Genomic DNA, 15000 nt, shown 5'->3' on the forward strand with positions numbered 1-15000 from the left:
TGAACAAAGTGTCATGAGTGGAGCTTCGAAAACTCTCTCAAACATCAAAAATCTAAAAACAATAAAAAAAGAAAGGAAGGAAGAAAAAAGAAAAAAATCTGCCACACTCACACACACACACACACCACACACACACTCAAATAAAATCTAAAAATGCTCTTAACCGAAGCATTAAGGACCACGTTATGTGGGTGTTCGAGACAAAATTCGAAACACGTTTGACACAGGCTTCGACAGTGACTGCATTTTCCATTTGTTTTGACATGTATTTACCCATTTAGTTATCTCTTCCCTATCTTTCCTAAAATCAGTGGTAAACAGGAAGTATAAATAGCTGATGATTTAGTTTTAGCAAAAGATAAAAACTGTACTACCAGGAATTCGTATAAATTATAGGAAAGTGTGAATTTATTTAGATATATATGCATGGTCTTGATGAGTCTATTTAGCATAGATGTGTCTTAAAGTTATCAATATGATTATATTATCTTATGTGAATGTAGAGATTTCATATTATATAACTTTTTTATTGATTATCATTATTTGGTCATTCATTAATCACCAGTAATATTACGAGAAAGGTCATTTTTAGTATGAAAATGAGGTCAAGAAATCACTGTATATCAACTTCCATTATTCATTTACTTATTACTTACCTGTTTATCAATCTATCTATCTATTTATTTATCTATCTACTTAATTATCTATTTAACTCTCACTTTGCTTTATTTTTATCAATTAATTTATTTATTCTCTTATCACAGTGAGATCATACTCTACGTCTCATCAAAGATATTCAAGTGATTAATTTTGTGTGTGAATGATTATCATTTTCTATTTCTTATTATGGGTATGTTTTTTTTCTTAATTGTACTATAAAATGTACTATTGTGCTATTTTCATGTCAGGAGAGAGAGAGAGAGAGAGAGAGAGAGAGAGAGAGAGAGAGAGAGAGAGAGAGAGAGAGAGAGAGAGAGAGAGAGAGAGAGAGAGAGAGAGAGAGAGAGAGAGAGAGAGAGAGAGAGAGAGAGAGGAGAGAGAGAGAGATAGGAGGGAGAGAGGGAAGGAGGCACACACACACACATACAGACAGAGAGAGAGAGAGAGAGAGAGAGAGAGAGAGAGAGAGAGAGAGAGAGAACGAGACAGACAGAGGGAAAATAAACGAGACAGGCAGACAGAAAGAGAGAAAAATAAAAAACGCGACAGACAGACAGACAGAGACAGAGAGACATGCCAGGTGCCTCTCCTTACCATGCCAGACGAGAGGAAATGTCTGGGAGGATGCTACTGTTTCTTGCGTCATTCTCTTCCTCCCCTCTTTTCCTTTCGTTTTTTCTTTTCTTCTCTCTCATCTCCTTCTCAATTTTCTTCTCTTCTCTTCTCTTCTCTTCTCTTCTCTTGTATTATCTTCTATTTTACTTTATTCTCGCATTACTCTGCTATTCTCCTTTATTTGTGGTAAAAGAAGAGAAAGCAAAAAGAAAAGAGAAGAGAAGAGGGGGGAAAAAGACAAAGAAAGAAAATATCCCACAGATTTAGAGACTCTGAGACACAAGACGAGAGAAAGGAGGTAGACGCACAAGAGATAATTCGTCCCTTCCCCCTTTCCCTTCCCCCTTTCCCTTCCCCTTCCCTCCCCCCCTCATACCTCACACATAACCTCCATCTCCCCTCCCCTTCTCCTCCATTTTTCTCTTCCCCCTCTCCCTCCTCCTTTCCCTCCTCCCCCTTCCCCTTTCCCCCTCCCCCTCCCCTTCCCCCACCACCTCATACACTCATACATAACCACCCCCTCCCTCCCCCTCCCTCCTTCCTTACCCTCTCCCACAATCCCCTCCCACCCTCCCTCTTCCCAGCGACTCTACTCTAAACACAAATCCTTACCTTATCCCCTATCCCATCCCAACTCCCTATCCTCCTTCCTCGTACCTTTCCCGTCCCTCATACCTCCCTATCCCTAATACCTCCTTATCCTTACCTCATCCACCTTCCCTCCCTCAACCTTCCCTTTCCCTAACTTCCCTCATCCCTAACCCTTTCCCTTCCCTCATACCCACCTTCTCTCCACCCCTCATTTCTCACCCCCACGTTTCCCAACCCTTTTGAACTTCTCCCTTACCCTACCCCTTTTCTACCCCACTCTACCTATCCCCTACCCCAATACCCATGCCCCTCTCCTATACCCAAATCCCCACCTCCCTTACCCCACCCCCACTCAACCCCAACCCTCATACCCACCTACCACCCATGACCCTCAAGGCACCCCCCCCCCCGCCTCCCCTCCCCTTCCCCTATCTCTATGACCCCCTTCCCCCTCCTCCCCCCACTCAGGCACCCCCTACCGTGTGACTTGGCACTCCTCTCCGGGGGTTATTTGCAAGCTGGCAACATATGACTACGGAGATATTGTGGGCGTCTCGGGAACAGATAGATACTCCTCGGGCGTTATGGTGTTATGGTGGTTTGTTATATTGTTGTTTTATATATATATATATATATATATATATACATATATATACATATATATATATGTATATGTATATATATGTATATATATGTATATACATATATAAAATGTATATATATTACATACATAATATATATAATATATATATATATATAATATATATATATATAATATATATATATTATAATATGTATATATATGATATATAAATAATATATATATATATGTATGTATGTATATATGTATGTATGTATGTATGTATATGTGCGTTTATATACGTATATGTATCTCTCTATCTATCTAGATAGGTATGTATGTATCTATCTATCCATCTATCTATCTATCAATCTAACTATCTGTCTATATATTTATATATATGTATATATGTATAATAATATATACATAATATATATATATATATATTATATATATATATATATAATATATATATGTATTAATATATATATATTATATAATATATATATATATATATATATATATAAATTATATATATAAATATATAAAATATATATATCAAATATATATATGTATATACATATATATACTATATATATATTATATATATATATATATATACATATATATATATATATATATATATATATATATAGAGAGAGAGAGAGAGAGAGAGAGAGAGAGAGAGAGAGAGAGAGAGAGAGAGAGAGAGAGATGTATGTATGTATGTGTATGTATGTGTGTGTGTGTATGTATGTGTGTATCTGTGTGTGTGTGTACATGTATGTTCGCATACGTGCCTGCGTGTCTGCATGTACATTTCCGCAGTGGACGCACCCTCGTCGACCATGAGGCCACCGCGGTCAGACAGCCTCGCGACGGATGGCTGTGAGTCATAACCAGGAGACAGATAGACATGTACGTGCGCTCATGGGTGCACATGTATGTGGGAGGAAGGGGTGGTGGGGGTGATGGGGGTGGGGGGGGAGGGAGGGTACGTTGTATGTAGGTGGTAAATGTTTTTTTTTTCTTCCTCCCTTTTCCCTTTTTTTTGTGTGACTTGCTTTTTTGGTTTCTTTTCCTCTCCGTTATCCAATTCGTTTTTTTTTCTTTCCTTCTTTAGCACTTTTCCTCTTCATTCTTTTCTTCTCCTCTTCTCCTTCTCCTTTTCATCCTCATTTTTCTCTCTCTCTCCGTTTTTATTCTCCCTCTCCTCTTTCCCCATTCGTTCTCTATTTTTCTCTTTTTCTTTCTTCCTTTATCTTCTCTGTCTCCTCTTCCCTGTTCCTTCCTCTCCTCCGTCTCTTCTCCTCTCTCTCCTTTCTCTTCCCGCTGTACTCTTTTATGTTTTCTTCTCTCTCCTCTCTCTCTTATCTTCTCTCTTCTTCCATCTCCTTTCTTTCTTCTCCACCCTTTCATCTTCCTCTATCTCCGATTTTCGTCTTTTCTTTCTCTCCCTCTCTTCCTTTTTAAAACTTTCTATCTGTCTCTCTTCCTCTCCGTCTTCTCTCTCTTCACCTTTTTTTTACCTTCTCCTCCTTCTCCTCTTCTTCTTTCTCTTTCCTCTTCTTACCTTTTCTTCCTATTTTCTTCCCCTTTCCCCATTCTCTTATATTCCCTTTTCTCTTCACTCTATCTTCTTCTCCTTCTCCTCTGTCTCCTGATTCTCTTATCTTCTTTCTCCTTTGTCCTCATTTTCCTAGCTTTACTCTTCTCTTCCATTCTCTTATCTTCTCCTCATTATCCCCTCTCTTCTCACTCTCTTGCCTTCTTCTTTCTCCCATCTCTTCGCTGTTTTTACCCTCTTCGCCCTCTCTCTCTCTCTCTATCTATTTCTTTCCTCCCCCCTCTCTTTCTTCCTCTTCTCTCTCTCTCTCTCTCTGACACACACACACACACATCTCACATACACTATCCTCCTCATTTCACTCATTACTCTCATTCACACTTTCACTCTCCTCTCTCTCTTTCTCTCTCTCTCTCTCTTCTCTCTATCTTTCTCTCTTCCTCCTCCCTCTCTCTCTCTCCTCTCTCTCTCTCTCTCTCTCTCTCTCTCTCTCTCTGCCCTCTTCTCTCTCTCTTCCTCTCCCTCTCTCTCTCTCTCTCTCTCTATCTATCTATCTATCTCTTCCTCCACCCTCTCTTTCTCTCTCTCTCTCTCTCTTCTCTTCTCTTCTCTCTCTCCTTCTCTCCTCTCTCTCTCTCTCTCTTCTCTCTCTTCTCTCTCTCTCTCTCTCTCTCTCTTCCTCTCTCTTCCCGATGAGGATCCTTGCTTACTTATTATTCCGGTCTTGAAATAGCTCTTTTACATTTCAACTTTGCACCCACGTTACTGTGTTTGTATATTTTCTTTGATAATATTTGTTTTTAATTTTTGCTTAACGTTTTTTTTAAATTATATTTGCTTTGATAAACTTTAAAAATTGTTTTTGTTTTGATAAACTTTCTGTGTTTTTGCTTTGATGAACTTAAAAAAATATTTTTTTTACTTGAATAAACTTTTTATTTTTTTTCTATGATAATCTTTTCCTTACTGAGGTCAGGGTCATGGATGGGAAATGTCAGGTCGTGTGAGGTCAAAGGTCATGGCTATAAGGAAGTGTCAATGTCGTGTTCTCATCTGCCTTTTATGCTTTTTTCTTTTTCCGTTTTCATTCATTTTTTTTTCTTCTCTCTTTCTCCCTTCTCCCTTTTCACTTTCTCCTTATCTCTCTCTATTTCCTCTCGGTCTTTGCAATTTTTTTTTCTCCTCATCGTTTTCTTCCTTCTCTTTCCCTCCTCTTTTCTCTCCTCTCCCTCTCCTCTTTCCTTTCTCTCCTCTTTTCTTTCGCCCTTCTGTTCTAGCAGTTTCTTTACTTTATCATATAATAGATATAAATAAATATATTATATATATATATATATATGTATGTATGTATGTACATATATATATATATATATGTGTGTGTGTGTGTGTGTGTGTGTGTGTGTGTGTGTGTGTGTGTGTGTGTGTGTGTGTGTGTGACTATCTATCTATCTATATACATACCCACACGTATATGTGCATGCCGGTCGCCTCGAGGCAGGAACCTTGAAACCGCCTTTCCTATTCTCTGAAAATAGTTGACTCCTCAGACTAAGAAAAATCGGCCATAAAAACGCGGGCCGAGGCACCTTGGCCCGAGATCGTGATGTAACTCGTGTGTTCCTACTGCTTAAAAGACAACACCTGCGGCCCCTTTTATAGTCGCTGCTCTCTAAGGGACCCGCTGTGTAAAGGACGATCGAGTATAAACGTTGGTGTGTGTGTGTGTGGGGGGGGGGGAGCTTTTGAAACGATTAATTAAAGAAAAGGGATTTAGTTGTTATTTCCTTTTTTTTCTTGTTCTTTGTTGTTGTTGTTGTTGTTGTTTTTCATTTCGTATTTTCATTTCATTTCGTTTTGTAGTAGATTGTTTTCGTTTCGGTTTTATTTCGTTAAGAAAAAAGAATGTGTATATATATATATATATATATATATATATATATATATATATATATATATATATATATATATATATATATATATATATATGAAGAAATTCCGACTAAATAGGTTGTCTGTATGTGTACGTGTGTGTGTCTGTACGTGTGCGAGTATGTGTGTACATACATGTCTATATTCGATTATGAGTGTACGCATATATCTGCATCTTCACGTACGTGCGTGCATGTGTATATATATACACACATACCACCCAACGCCAACACAGATTCATCTCTTAATCATATTCGAATATCATGCATCACATATCCTCATGTAAATAAAAATCAATAAATATTTAAACTTTTTTTTTTTTCCAGAGTCCCAGATGTCAGTCACAGGGGAAATGTCTGTGGTGGAGAGACTGCAATACCTCCTCGACACAGGGCAGTTCGCCGACGTTAACATAAGGGTTGGCCAAGGAAACAACGTCGTGGTTTTCAAGGTAAAAAAAAAATAAGAAAAAAAAAGAAAAGAAAGAAAGAAAAGAAAAGAAAGGAAAAAGAAATATATATATGTATATATATATTTGTGTGTGTGTGTGTGTGTGTGTATAACACATATACATACATACATATATATAGATATAGATATATATAGATATAGATATATATACATAAACCTTGTGTTTTTCTCTCTTTAGGATATTATATTTTAATGGTAATATATATTGTTTTTCTCTTTCTTTTTTTTCTTGATTAAGTGAATGAAATGCATGTTTTAAGGTGAAAAGTATTTTAAGCAATTTATATATAGTGGTATTGTAATGTTATTTTTTTCTTCTCTCATTTATCATATGATTATTATCAGTTATTTTCCGAAGAATCACCATTATGTGTTGCATTAGTATTGTCAAAACTATTATTATCATTGATATTTTTATTCTCGTTCTAATTATTATAAACGCTTACATCATTATCATTACCATCATTATCATCAGCATCATTATAATCAGCATCATTATAATCAGCATCATTATCATCACCATCATTATCATTCCCATCATTATCATCACCATCTTTATTATCACCATCATTATCATCACCATCATTATCATTGGTCGGTGGGATTGTGATATTCCAAATAAATTCATATTTGTTTGCCCCTTTTTTGTAAAGGCAATAACAATGTTATAATCAAAGTAAAAGTGTTTTTCAAATGTTGTGGTACACAAGATGAAGATTCAAGGTAGAACATACTTTTATTTTTTTTAATATGTTACTTGGTCACTTTCGCCATTTATCATTTATATATGTTTTTGGTGTGTGATTATCTATATATCTATATATATATTATATATATCTTTATATATATATATATATAATATATATATATATATATATATATATATATATATATATATATATATAGAGAGAGAGAGAGAGAGAGAGAGAGAGAGACAGACAGACAGACAGACAGAGAGAGACAGAGAGAGAGAGAAAGAGAGAGAGAAAGAGAGAGAGAAAGAGAGAGAGAGAGAGAGACAGAAAGAGAGAGAGAGAGAAGGAGAAAGATGGTAGACATAAAGAAAAAGAAATAGGTAAATACATACATACATATATATATATATATATATATATATATATATATATATATATATATATATATATATATATATATTAAATGTATGCATGTGTGTGTATGAATGTAACCAGAGAGAGAGAGAGAGAGAGAGAGACAAGAAAGAGAAATAGAAAAAAAAGACAGACAGACATTCCCCAAATCTCCCCACCCTTTACCCCATCTAACAACCAGATTACCTCGTCCTCATCACAGGCTCACCGGCTGTTACTCGCAACAGCCAGTCAACCTCTGTATAGGTTAGTGTACGCTGTGAACCCCCACCCAAGTCCCACTGAAGTCACCACGATCAGGGTCCATGATATGCTGCCTAAGGACTTCGAACCCATCCTGAAGTAAGTGTGGGACTGTGTCTTATCATTATGCATTCCACGACACATGTAGGTACAAACGGATATGCATATATACGTGCACGTGGATATGCACACACACACACACACACACACACACACACACACACACACACACACACACACACACACACATACATACACACACAACTCTACGGTCATGCAACACCCGGTTTCATTGAACAAATACTTACCTGGCACCGGAGATACCGTGATCACTGAACAAAGATAAGACTGCGGTTTGAAATCATATTGTAATGATGACTTAACTTAAATAAAAAAGAAACAGATTTCCAAATTAATATATCTTAGATAGATATAGTGAATAGAGGTCAGTGTAGTACAATTACCATCATTATAATTGTGCTAATAATTAAAATAGTCTAGTAGTAGTAACGATAAAAATAGTGATAATTATTATTGTTTATACACTTGTAACTATGATAGTAATAATAATAAAAACAATAATAATAGTCATTAATATGTTATTATCATTATTATCATTGTTACTATCATTATTATCAAAGTGATTTATCAGAAACAACTAGAAATAATAATACTAACAACAGCCATTATGAAACCAGTCCAGTGAAAGTCCCATGAAACCTTCAACAAAGTATCCTCCTCCGTCTCCCCGTTCTTCAGGTACATTTACACTGACAGCGTCGACTGCTCGGATATCAAGGTGGCGTTCGAACTGCTTCGCGCGAGCAAGCGGTGGGGACTCGCCGGCCTCGGGATCAAGAGCCTCAATTATCTCGAAGGCTTCATCGACGACTTCGAGCCCTCCACCGAGGAGATGAAGACCAACCTGTTCGACCTGCTGGTGCTGTCCGAGAAGAGTTTGAACGACATGTGCGACAAGTGCTGGCAGATCATCTCGAAGCACGCCAACGAGATCATCCCCTGCGAGGGCTTTCTGAGACTCGAGCGGGACATCATTCGGAAGATGCTGATGCAGAAGGACCTCAAGTTCGACGACCAACTGAAGCTCTTCGAAGCCATAAGGGACTGGGGCCTCCGCTACGTCAGGGAGAAGGGCCTCAAGATGACGCAGCTCGGGGATGTCGTCGAGGACCTCATTAAAGTGGTGGACTTCGACAAGATCTCCGACAGGGACTTCGTCAACACCGTCTTGACCTCGGAGTGTCTCGGGAAGGCCGAGGTCATCGCCTTCTTCATGACCCACGGCCTCGAGATTCCCAGGAACCTTGACTTCAACAACAACAAACAGGTCTCTGTCCTTTGCTGTCTTGGTAGTCTTATTTTCTATTTTCCGTATTTTTGTCTTTCGTTTTTCAAAAAAGGAAGGAAAGAAAATGTCCTTTTATTTTTGTCTGTCTATCACAAGGTCCTTTTTTTGTTGTTGCTTGTCTTGTAGAACACAGCATGTGTTCGTGAAGTATATATGTGTTAATAGATATACACACACAAAAATACGTGTAGAGTCTACTGTACAGTTGTTGCTGCTATTTTCCTGTTCAATGTTTAACTCCACAAACTGACTCTGGAAGTCTTCTATTTGCAGCAGTTAGTTCATAAGATCAGGAATAGACTCATGTTTTGACATTTTTTAATACATATACATGTAGGTTGCCATACTTTATTCATGACGAAAAGGCCTTATATTTTGCACTGAGTTTCAAATTTTCGAAACCTTTTTTTATGTTATTGTTTAGGTGGTTCTGAGAAAGAAAAAGAAATTGTAGTTATTGATAACTTTCCATATTTTTTCATATAGTAGTATATTTACTTATCTAGTATAATAGTAGACGTTATTTATGTCTCTAATCCCAGCTCAAAACTACTTCTGGAGCGCAAACTAAATTTATATTTTTTTCTTTTCTTTTCTTAACCCTATCCATTACCTTTCACAAACTCCACATTCTGTAAATTTTTAACCTTTGGACCCAATCTTTTCTTTCACTTTATTTCGGCTTCTGTAACTATCTATTTATATTCTTCGACTGATGCTTTGCTCGTCTAAATAAAAAAAAAAATATTTTTTTACGCTTTTTTTATTTCTTTAACTCTCTCTTCAAATTTATCTAAATTTCTATATAATAAAAAAAATCTTATAAAATCTTTTTATGTTGAACTTCCTTTTCTTTTTTTCGATCATGTTACTATTTTTGTGATCATATGTGTTTATGTGTTTTTCTTTCTTTCATTACTTTTTTTTTGTTCTTTCATTGATCGAACTTCAACATTTTTCACCGATGACTATTTGACTGTGGGAACGGGTATTTTGCAAATTAATTCTTGATTACATTTATCTGTTTTGTTCTTATATCATCATATTGGTTTATTGATGTCTCTGCCCATTCTTCCCTTGTTTCATCTTTCACTGTGCATGTGTCATTACGCTGTGTTGAACCCGTATTTTTGTCCTGAATTTATGTTGTTTTTCGTTTTTGTTTCATGTTTTGTCCTGGTTTTGTCCTGCCGTTTTTTTTTTTTTCAATACAATTCTTCCCGCTTTCTTTCCTCATGCAATTCTTACCGTTTTCTTTTCCCGTGCGATGATTCTTACCGTTTTCTTTTCCCATCCGATGATTCTTCCCGTTTTCGTACGATCCAATTGGCTCCGTTTTTTTGGTATTGTCATTTGCCCTTTCCCCTTTATTTCTCTCCTTTACATCTCTCTCTCTTTCTTTCTCTCTCTCTTTCTCTCTCTCTCTCTCTCTCTCTCTCTCTCTTCCACACCTCTCATCTTCACTCTCCTTAATTCCCCCACCCCATCTTCTCTCTCTCTCTCTCTTTTTCCCTCTTTCCATCCTTTCCACCCCTCCCCTTTACCACAACCCGCTCCCTCTTCGGTCAGATCCTGTCCCTCTGTAGCTTCCGTTCTGGTTGTGGTTTTGTGCAACCTCTGACCCCGAGTTGAAGGAGAGGAGGGGTTCGAAGGGAGGTCCTGCCAACCCCCTCCAGGGCAAGAAGACAACTCACAATCACCTCACGCCCGTAGCCGAGACCGTGAACAAAGTACGTATCGTTTGTGGGTGTTGTTCCCCCGTGTTCCTCCTCCCGCAAGATGGTACAAAAGTGGTACGAAGTGGAACGAGGTGATACGAGGAACCTGTGTTTGTAGGAACGCAGGGGGTTGGAGGGTAGTCGGAAGCGCCTTGTGGTTTATCTTATTTTGTTTATTTTATGTGCGTTTTTAAAATCGTTATTTGATTACCCTTTTTGCTTCATATTTATAATTTGTTTTGTATTTGCAAGGTCCCAAATTTTATACAATTTTCTTAATCAGTCAACATACAGTTTTTAATCTTATTTTGCTTCTTATTCTTTTTCACATATTTTGTTTTGTCTTTTTCATTAAACAGTCATCAGAGTTTAATATCCTACCATCGTATGAGATTGAAAGCAAATCTAATGACTATAACAACTCGCAAAACTGCACAAGAGATTCCCATCCCCCTATTACCTAGCCTAAACAACCTTTAGCACCCAATCCTTTTCCCCAATCCTTTACTAAGGTATTCCCTCCACTTACAATGATTTTTTTCTCCACAGATAACTTCTCTCACACAGAACGGCTCTTTGCTTGAGTTTAATAAAGTCTGCAGGTTCCGGAAAGGTTACAGATGTCCGCAGAAAGAGGTGAGGCAATGTTGCCCAAACTGTAATACTAATTTCTAAATCATATAAATATTAATAGATTTTTAAAAACACAATTCCAAACATCAAGCTCATATGACTAGAAAATGAATTAAACAACCATAGTAATTTTCAAACGATAGAGGAGGATATAGGGTTACTCACGAGGTTCAACCAAGCGTCTCACAGAGTAAAGCCTAACAGTGGAGGAAAATTTAGCCTACTCAACAAATCTGATAAAAGCAAAGTCATAAGATACAGAAGAACCTCAATGTACTCACCAGGTGGTTCTACTAACCTCACAGCCTAACCTTAGACGAATACAAAGAAAAAATAATACATATGACACTTTACCCAAAACCCAGGACCTCACAATCTCCATCGATTCCAGATCTACCAGTCTCATGAGCTGAGGTTCCGTGTGGACAAGAACATCAAGCTTTTGGGCGTCGGTTTTGGTTTTCTGTTCAGTAGCACAGATATGGGTGTGACAGTCCATTGTCAAGGTCCTTGGGAGACTCGTCAGTGGACAGATATAGAGAAGGTATGGAGGGTGTGAGACAAGTAGGAAAGACTTGATGTAAAGAAATTCATCCTGGAGGCAAGAAGGAGGCATAGAATGTATGCTTAGATGCTAGAGATTTCATGGTTTTGTAATAGGAGTTTTAGTATTGTTGAAATCTGTTTGTTACTGATGTTTAAGATGATTTATGTGAATTCCTCTTTCCCATTTTAATGTTGCATTCCCTAGTATGGGTCTTGAAGAATTTCGAGGCTGCTTTGAGGTAAGAAGTATTAACGAAATATAAAGAAAAGAAAGTGCAGAAAAATAGAGAGGTAGACAACTTCATAATGACAATTGGAAAGATAATGAAATACACTGATTGCCTTTTTCCTAACCTCTACACTTTTGCCAGACATACTGCCGTGTATCCGGGGAAAAACAAGAGACAGCAGATGTACGCCTGATGTTCTCCACACCCGTCAGAATCGAAGCAAATCAGAGTTATAAGGTTTGTATTTCTTTCTTTATTAAGCCTCTAATAATCAAGGGTTTTGGTGTCATTAATTCTGGCTATTAGCAATTCTTGGTTCTGTATTTCCACTTTGTCTTTTATCTTTATTGTTTGATTAGAACTAAATTGGTAGTTTTTTCCTTCCCCCCCCCCCCACACACACACAAAGTAATCTTTGTTTCCCTTTTCTATACTGATAATTCTTTCAGGTTATGGTGAAGATTGGACGGATGAGCTCTGGCAGCTCGGATGTGGAGCTCTGGGGTGGAACAGGTGGAATGTACTATGTGGAAACAGAAGATGCAGAGTTCTTCTTTATCAAGGCAGCAGTAGACCCCAACAAGAGAGTTGAGGAAAGTGAAGGAGATGTCAAGCCTGGTGTGATAACTGAGCTCCTTTACCAACTGGACACTGGTGAAGAGGAGAAATCCGTTGAAAGACGTCGCCGTCCACAGGCCCAAGAGGAAGAACAGGAGGCCCAACCAGTGGAGACAACCACCCGACGTCGACGACCAGAAACACTCAAGGTGCCTGAGATACCCTATACCCGTAAACGTTCCCCTCCTTCTGGTGCCAAGTCCCCTGATGCACCTCCGGTTACCAGACGTCGGGAAGGTGTTGTTAGTTACGAAACATCACCATCTTACAGTAGCAGAAGGACATCTGTCGAAGAATACAAGCCAGAGAGCTTCTCTACTAACAGGTGGAGAACCAGGAGTAGAGAGGAAGACTCAGACACTAAGAAGTCCTATGACACTTCGACTAAAACTGAAGAATATAAACCCTCGAGTTTCTCTACCAACAGGTGGAGAACAAGATCGAAACTAGAGGATTCAGAGACCAAGAAAACAGAAGACACCGAAAGAAAGGCTTCTGTTGAAGAATACTGCCTACCAGTTTTCGACCAATAGGTGGCGAGTGCGGCCCAAGCCAGAGGATTCAGAAAGCAAGAAGATCGAAGAAAGGAAGACCTCGACGGAAGAATACAAACCCGATAGCTTTTCCACAAGGGGAATGCTTCCAAAACACAAGACACTAGTAGCAGTAAGACCACAACAGATGAATACAAACCACAAAGTTTTGTCACTAACAGATGGAGAACGAGAGCAACCCAGCCAGAGGAACCGAAGGATACTGTCTTTGGAAACAAAGTATACTCAGGCACTGCCACTACCGAGAGGACGTCCCACCCATTCATGAGGCGTCGAGAATCGGAAACCAAGGCCTCGGAGATCCCCTTCTACCTCAGGAAACAGTCAACCGAAGACAATCGTTCACCTCTTGCCAAAAGCAGGTGGGCGACGACTGCAGACGACGACCGACGCTCGCGAGATACAACGACCCGAAGTCTGTATTCCCGGGATAAGGACACGGGTAGCGTCTCCTCCTCCCTGCCTCGTCCAAGTGATTCTCCGAGTCTTAGGAGTCGCGACCTGTCCTCAAGTCGTTTTGGATCCACTAGAGACTCTTCCTTGTCCCGTGTGAGGGATTCCTCGCTGTCTCGCACAAGCACAAGAGAACCTTCCCTCTCACGCATCAGGGATCCGACCTCTCGTTTTGGCAGTACCTACAGCAGCAGTTTCAGTAGGTATGATTCTCCTTCTACCCAAGCAGGCAAGACTGATGTTAGCAGCAGCAGTACTGGGAGCAGGTACAGCCAGAGCGCTGACACCGGCAAGAACAGTGCAATGAATAGGTATGGTTTAGATTCCTCAGCTTCAGGAGGACTTGAGGAGAAAAAATATGGTAGTAGGTATGGTGTATCTTCTACCATTCGACCATATACTGGTGCTAGTAGTGCCGGTAGGCTGACTTCATCCTCCTTGGCTCATGGCCCTGACTCCAGTGCCACGAGCAGAGGTAGCAGGTATGGCATATCTTCAACAGGTAGTTCTGACACGAGTACCGGGATAGGTATGGCTTGCATCCACTTCTGGCGACAGCGCTTCTAAATATGGCACATCTTCGTTACAAAGTAGATCTGATACCAGTAGTAAAGGCACCGGAAGTAAATATGGCATTTCCGGTGGGAGTGATGCTAGTAAGAGTAGCACTAGTTCTAGATATGGCAGTTCCACCAGCACAGGAACCCGCGACGCTGGAAGGACTCCGCTTAGTTCATCACTGAGCTCTTACGGAAGTTCTGGCAGCGGAAAGTCCACAACAGACAGCAGGTTTGGCTCGACCTATGGCACGGGGTCAACCTCTGCGCCACCTACCAGGCTAGCCGGCGGCAGCAGACTCCTTTCGTACAGTAGCGGTGGCAACAAGAGCACCAACATCAATAGCGAAAACTGCAGTAGATTCTGTAGTCACTAGTTTAGCGTAGATCAATGGTCGTTCTGCATGATACAACTACGATGCTGACTTGTATGGACGTTTTTGGAAAGAAAACACATGCAAGAGAGACAAGGAAAAAGAGAACATTGTAGAAAATTGATTTTTTTCTCTTTCTATTTTAGTGAATGCCAACGCCATCTTTCGGCAAGTCGATGCTTT

The 15000-nt window shown here is 39.1% G+C and overlaps 1 protein-coding gene across 1 annotated transcript in view; it reads left to right on the forward strand.

Annotated features, from left to right (window-relative positions):
- The window catches only part of LOC119597065, a 51155-nt gene that overhangs the window by 35343 nt on the left and 812 nt on the right, over positions 1-15000 (forward strand). Inside the window, 11 exon segments of the mRNA XM_037946520.1 lie at positions 6269-6393; positions 7725-7864; positions 8525-9113; positions 10721-10864; positions 11402-11488; positions 11877-12029; positions 12403-12498; positions 12711-13387; positions 13389-13510; positions 13513-14413; positions 14415-15000. The exon segment at positions 14415-15000 is cut by the window's right edge and continues 812 nt beyond it. Of these exon segments, the coding sequence (XP_037802448.1) occupies positions 6269-6393; positions 7725-7864; positions 8525-9113; positions 10721-10864; positions 11402-11488; positions 11877-12029; positions 12403-12498; positions 12711-13387; positions 13389-13510; positions 13513-14413; positions 14415-14820 (3440 nt within the window). The 3' untranslated portion in view covers positions 14821-15000.

Source organism: Penaeus monodon, chromosome 38, assembly GCF_015228065.2.
Source record: "Penaeus monodon isolate SGIC_2016 chromosome 38, NSTDA_Pmon_1, whole genome shotgun sequence".
In the NCBI taxonomy this organism is placed as follows: Eukaryota; Metazoa; Arthropoda; class Malacostraca; order Decapoda; family Penaeidae; genus Penaeus; species Penaeus monodon.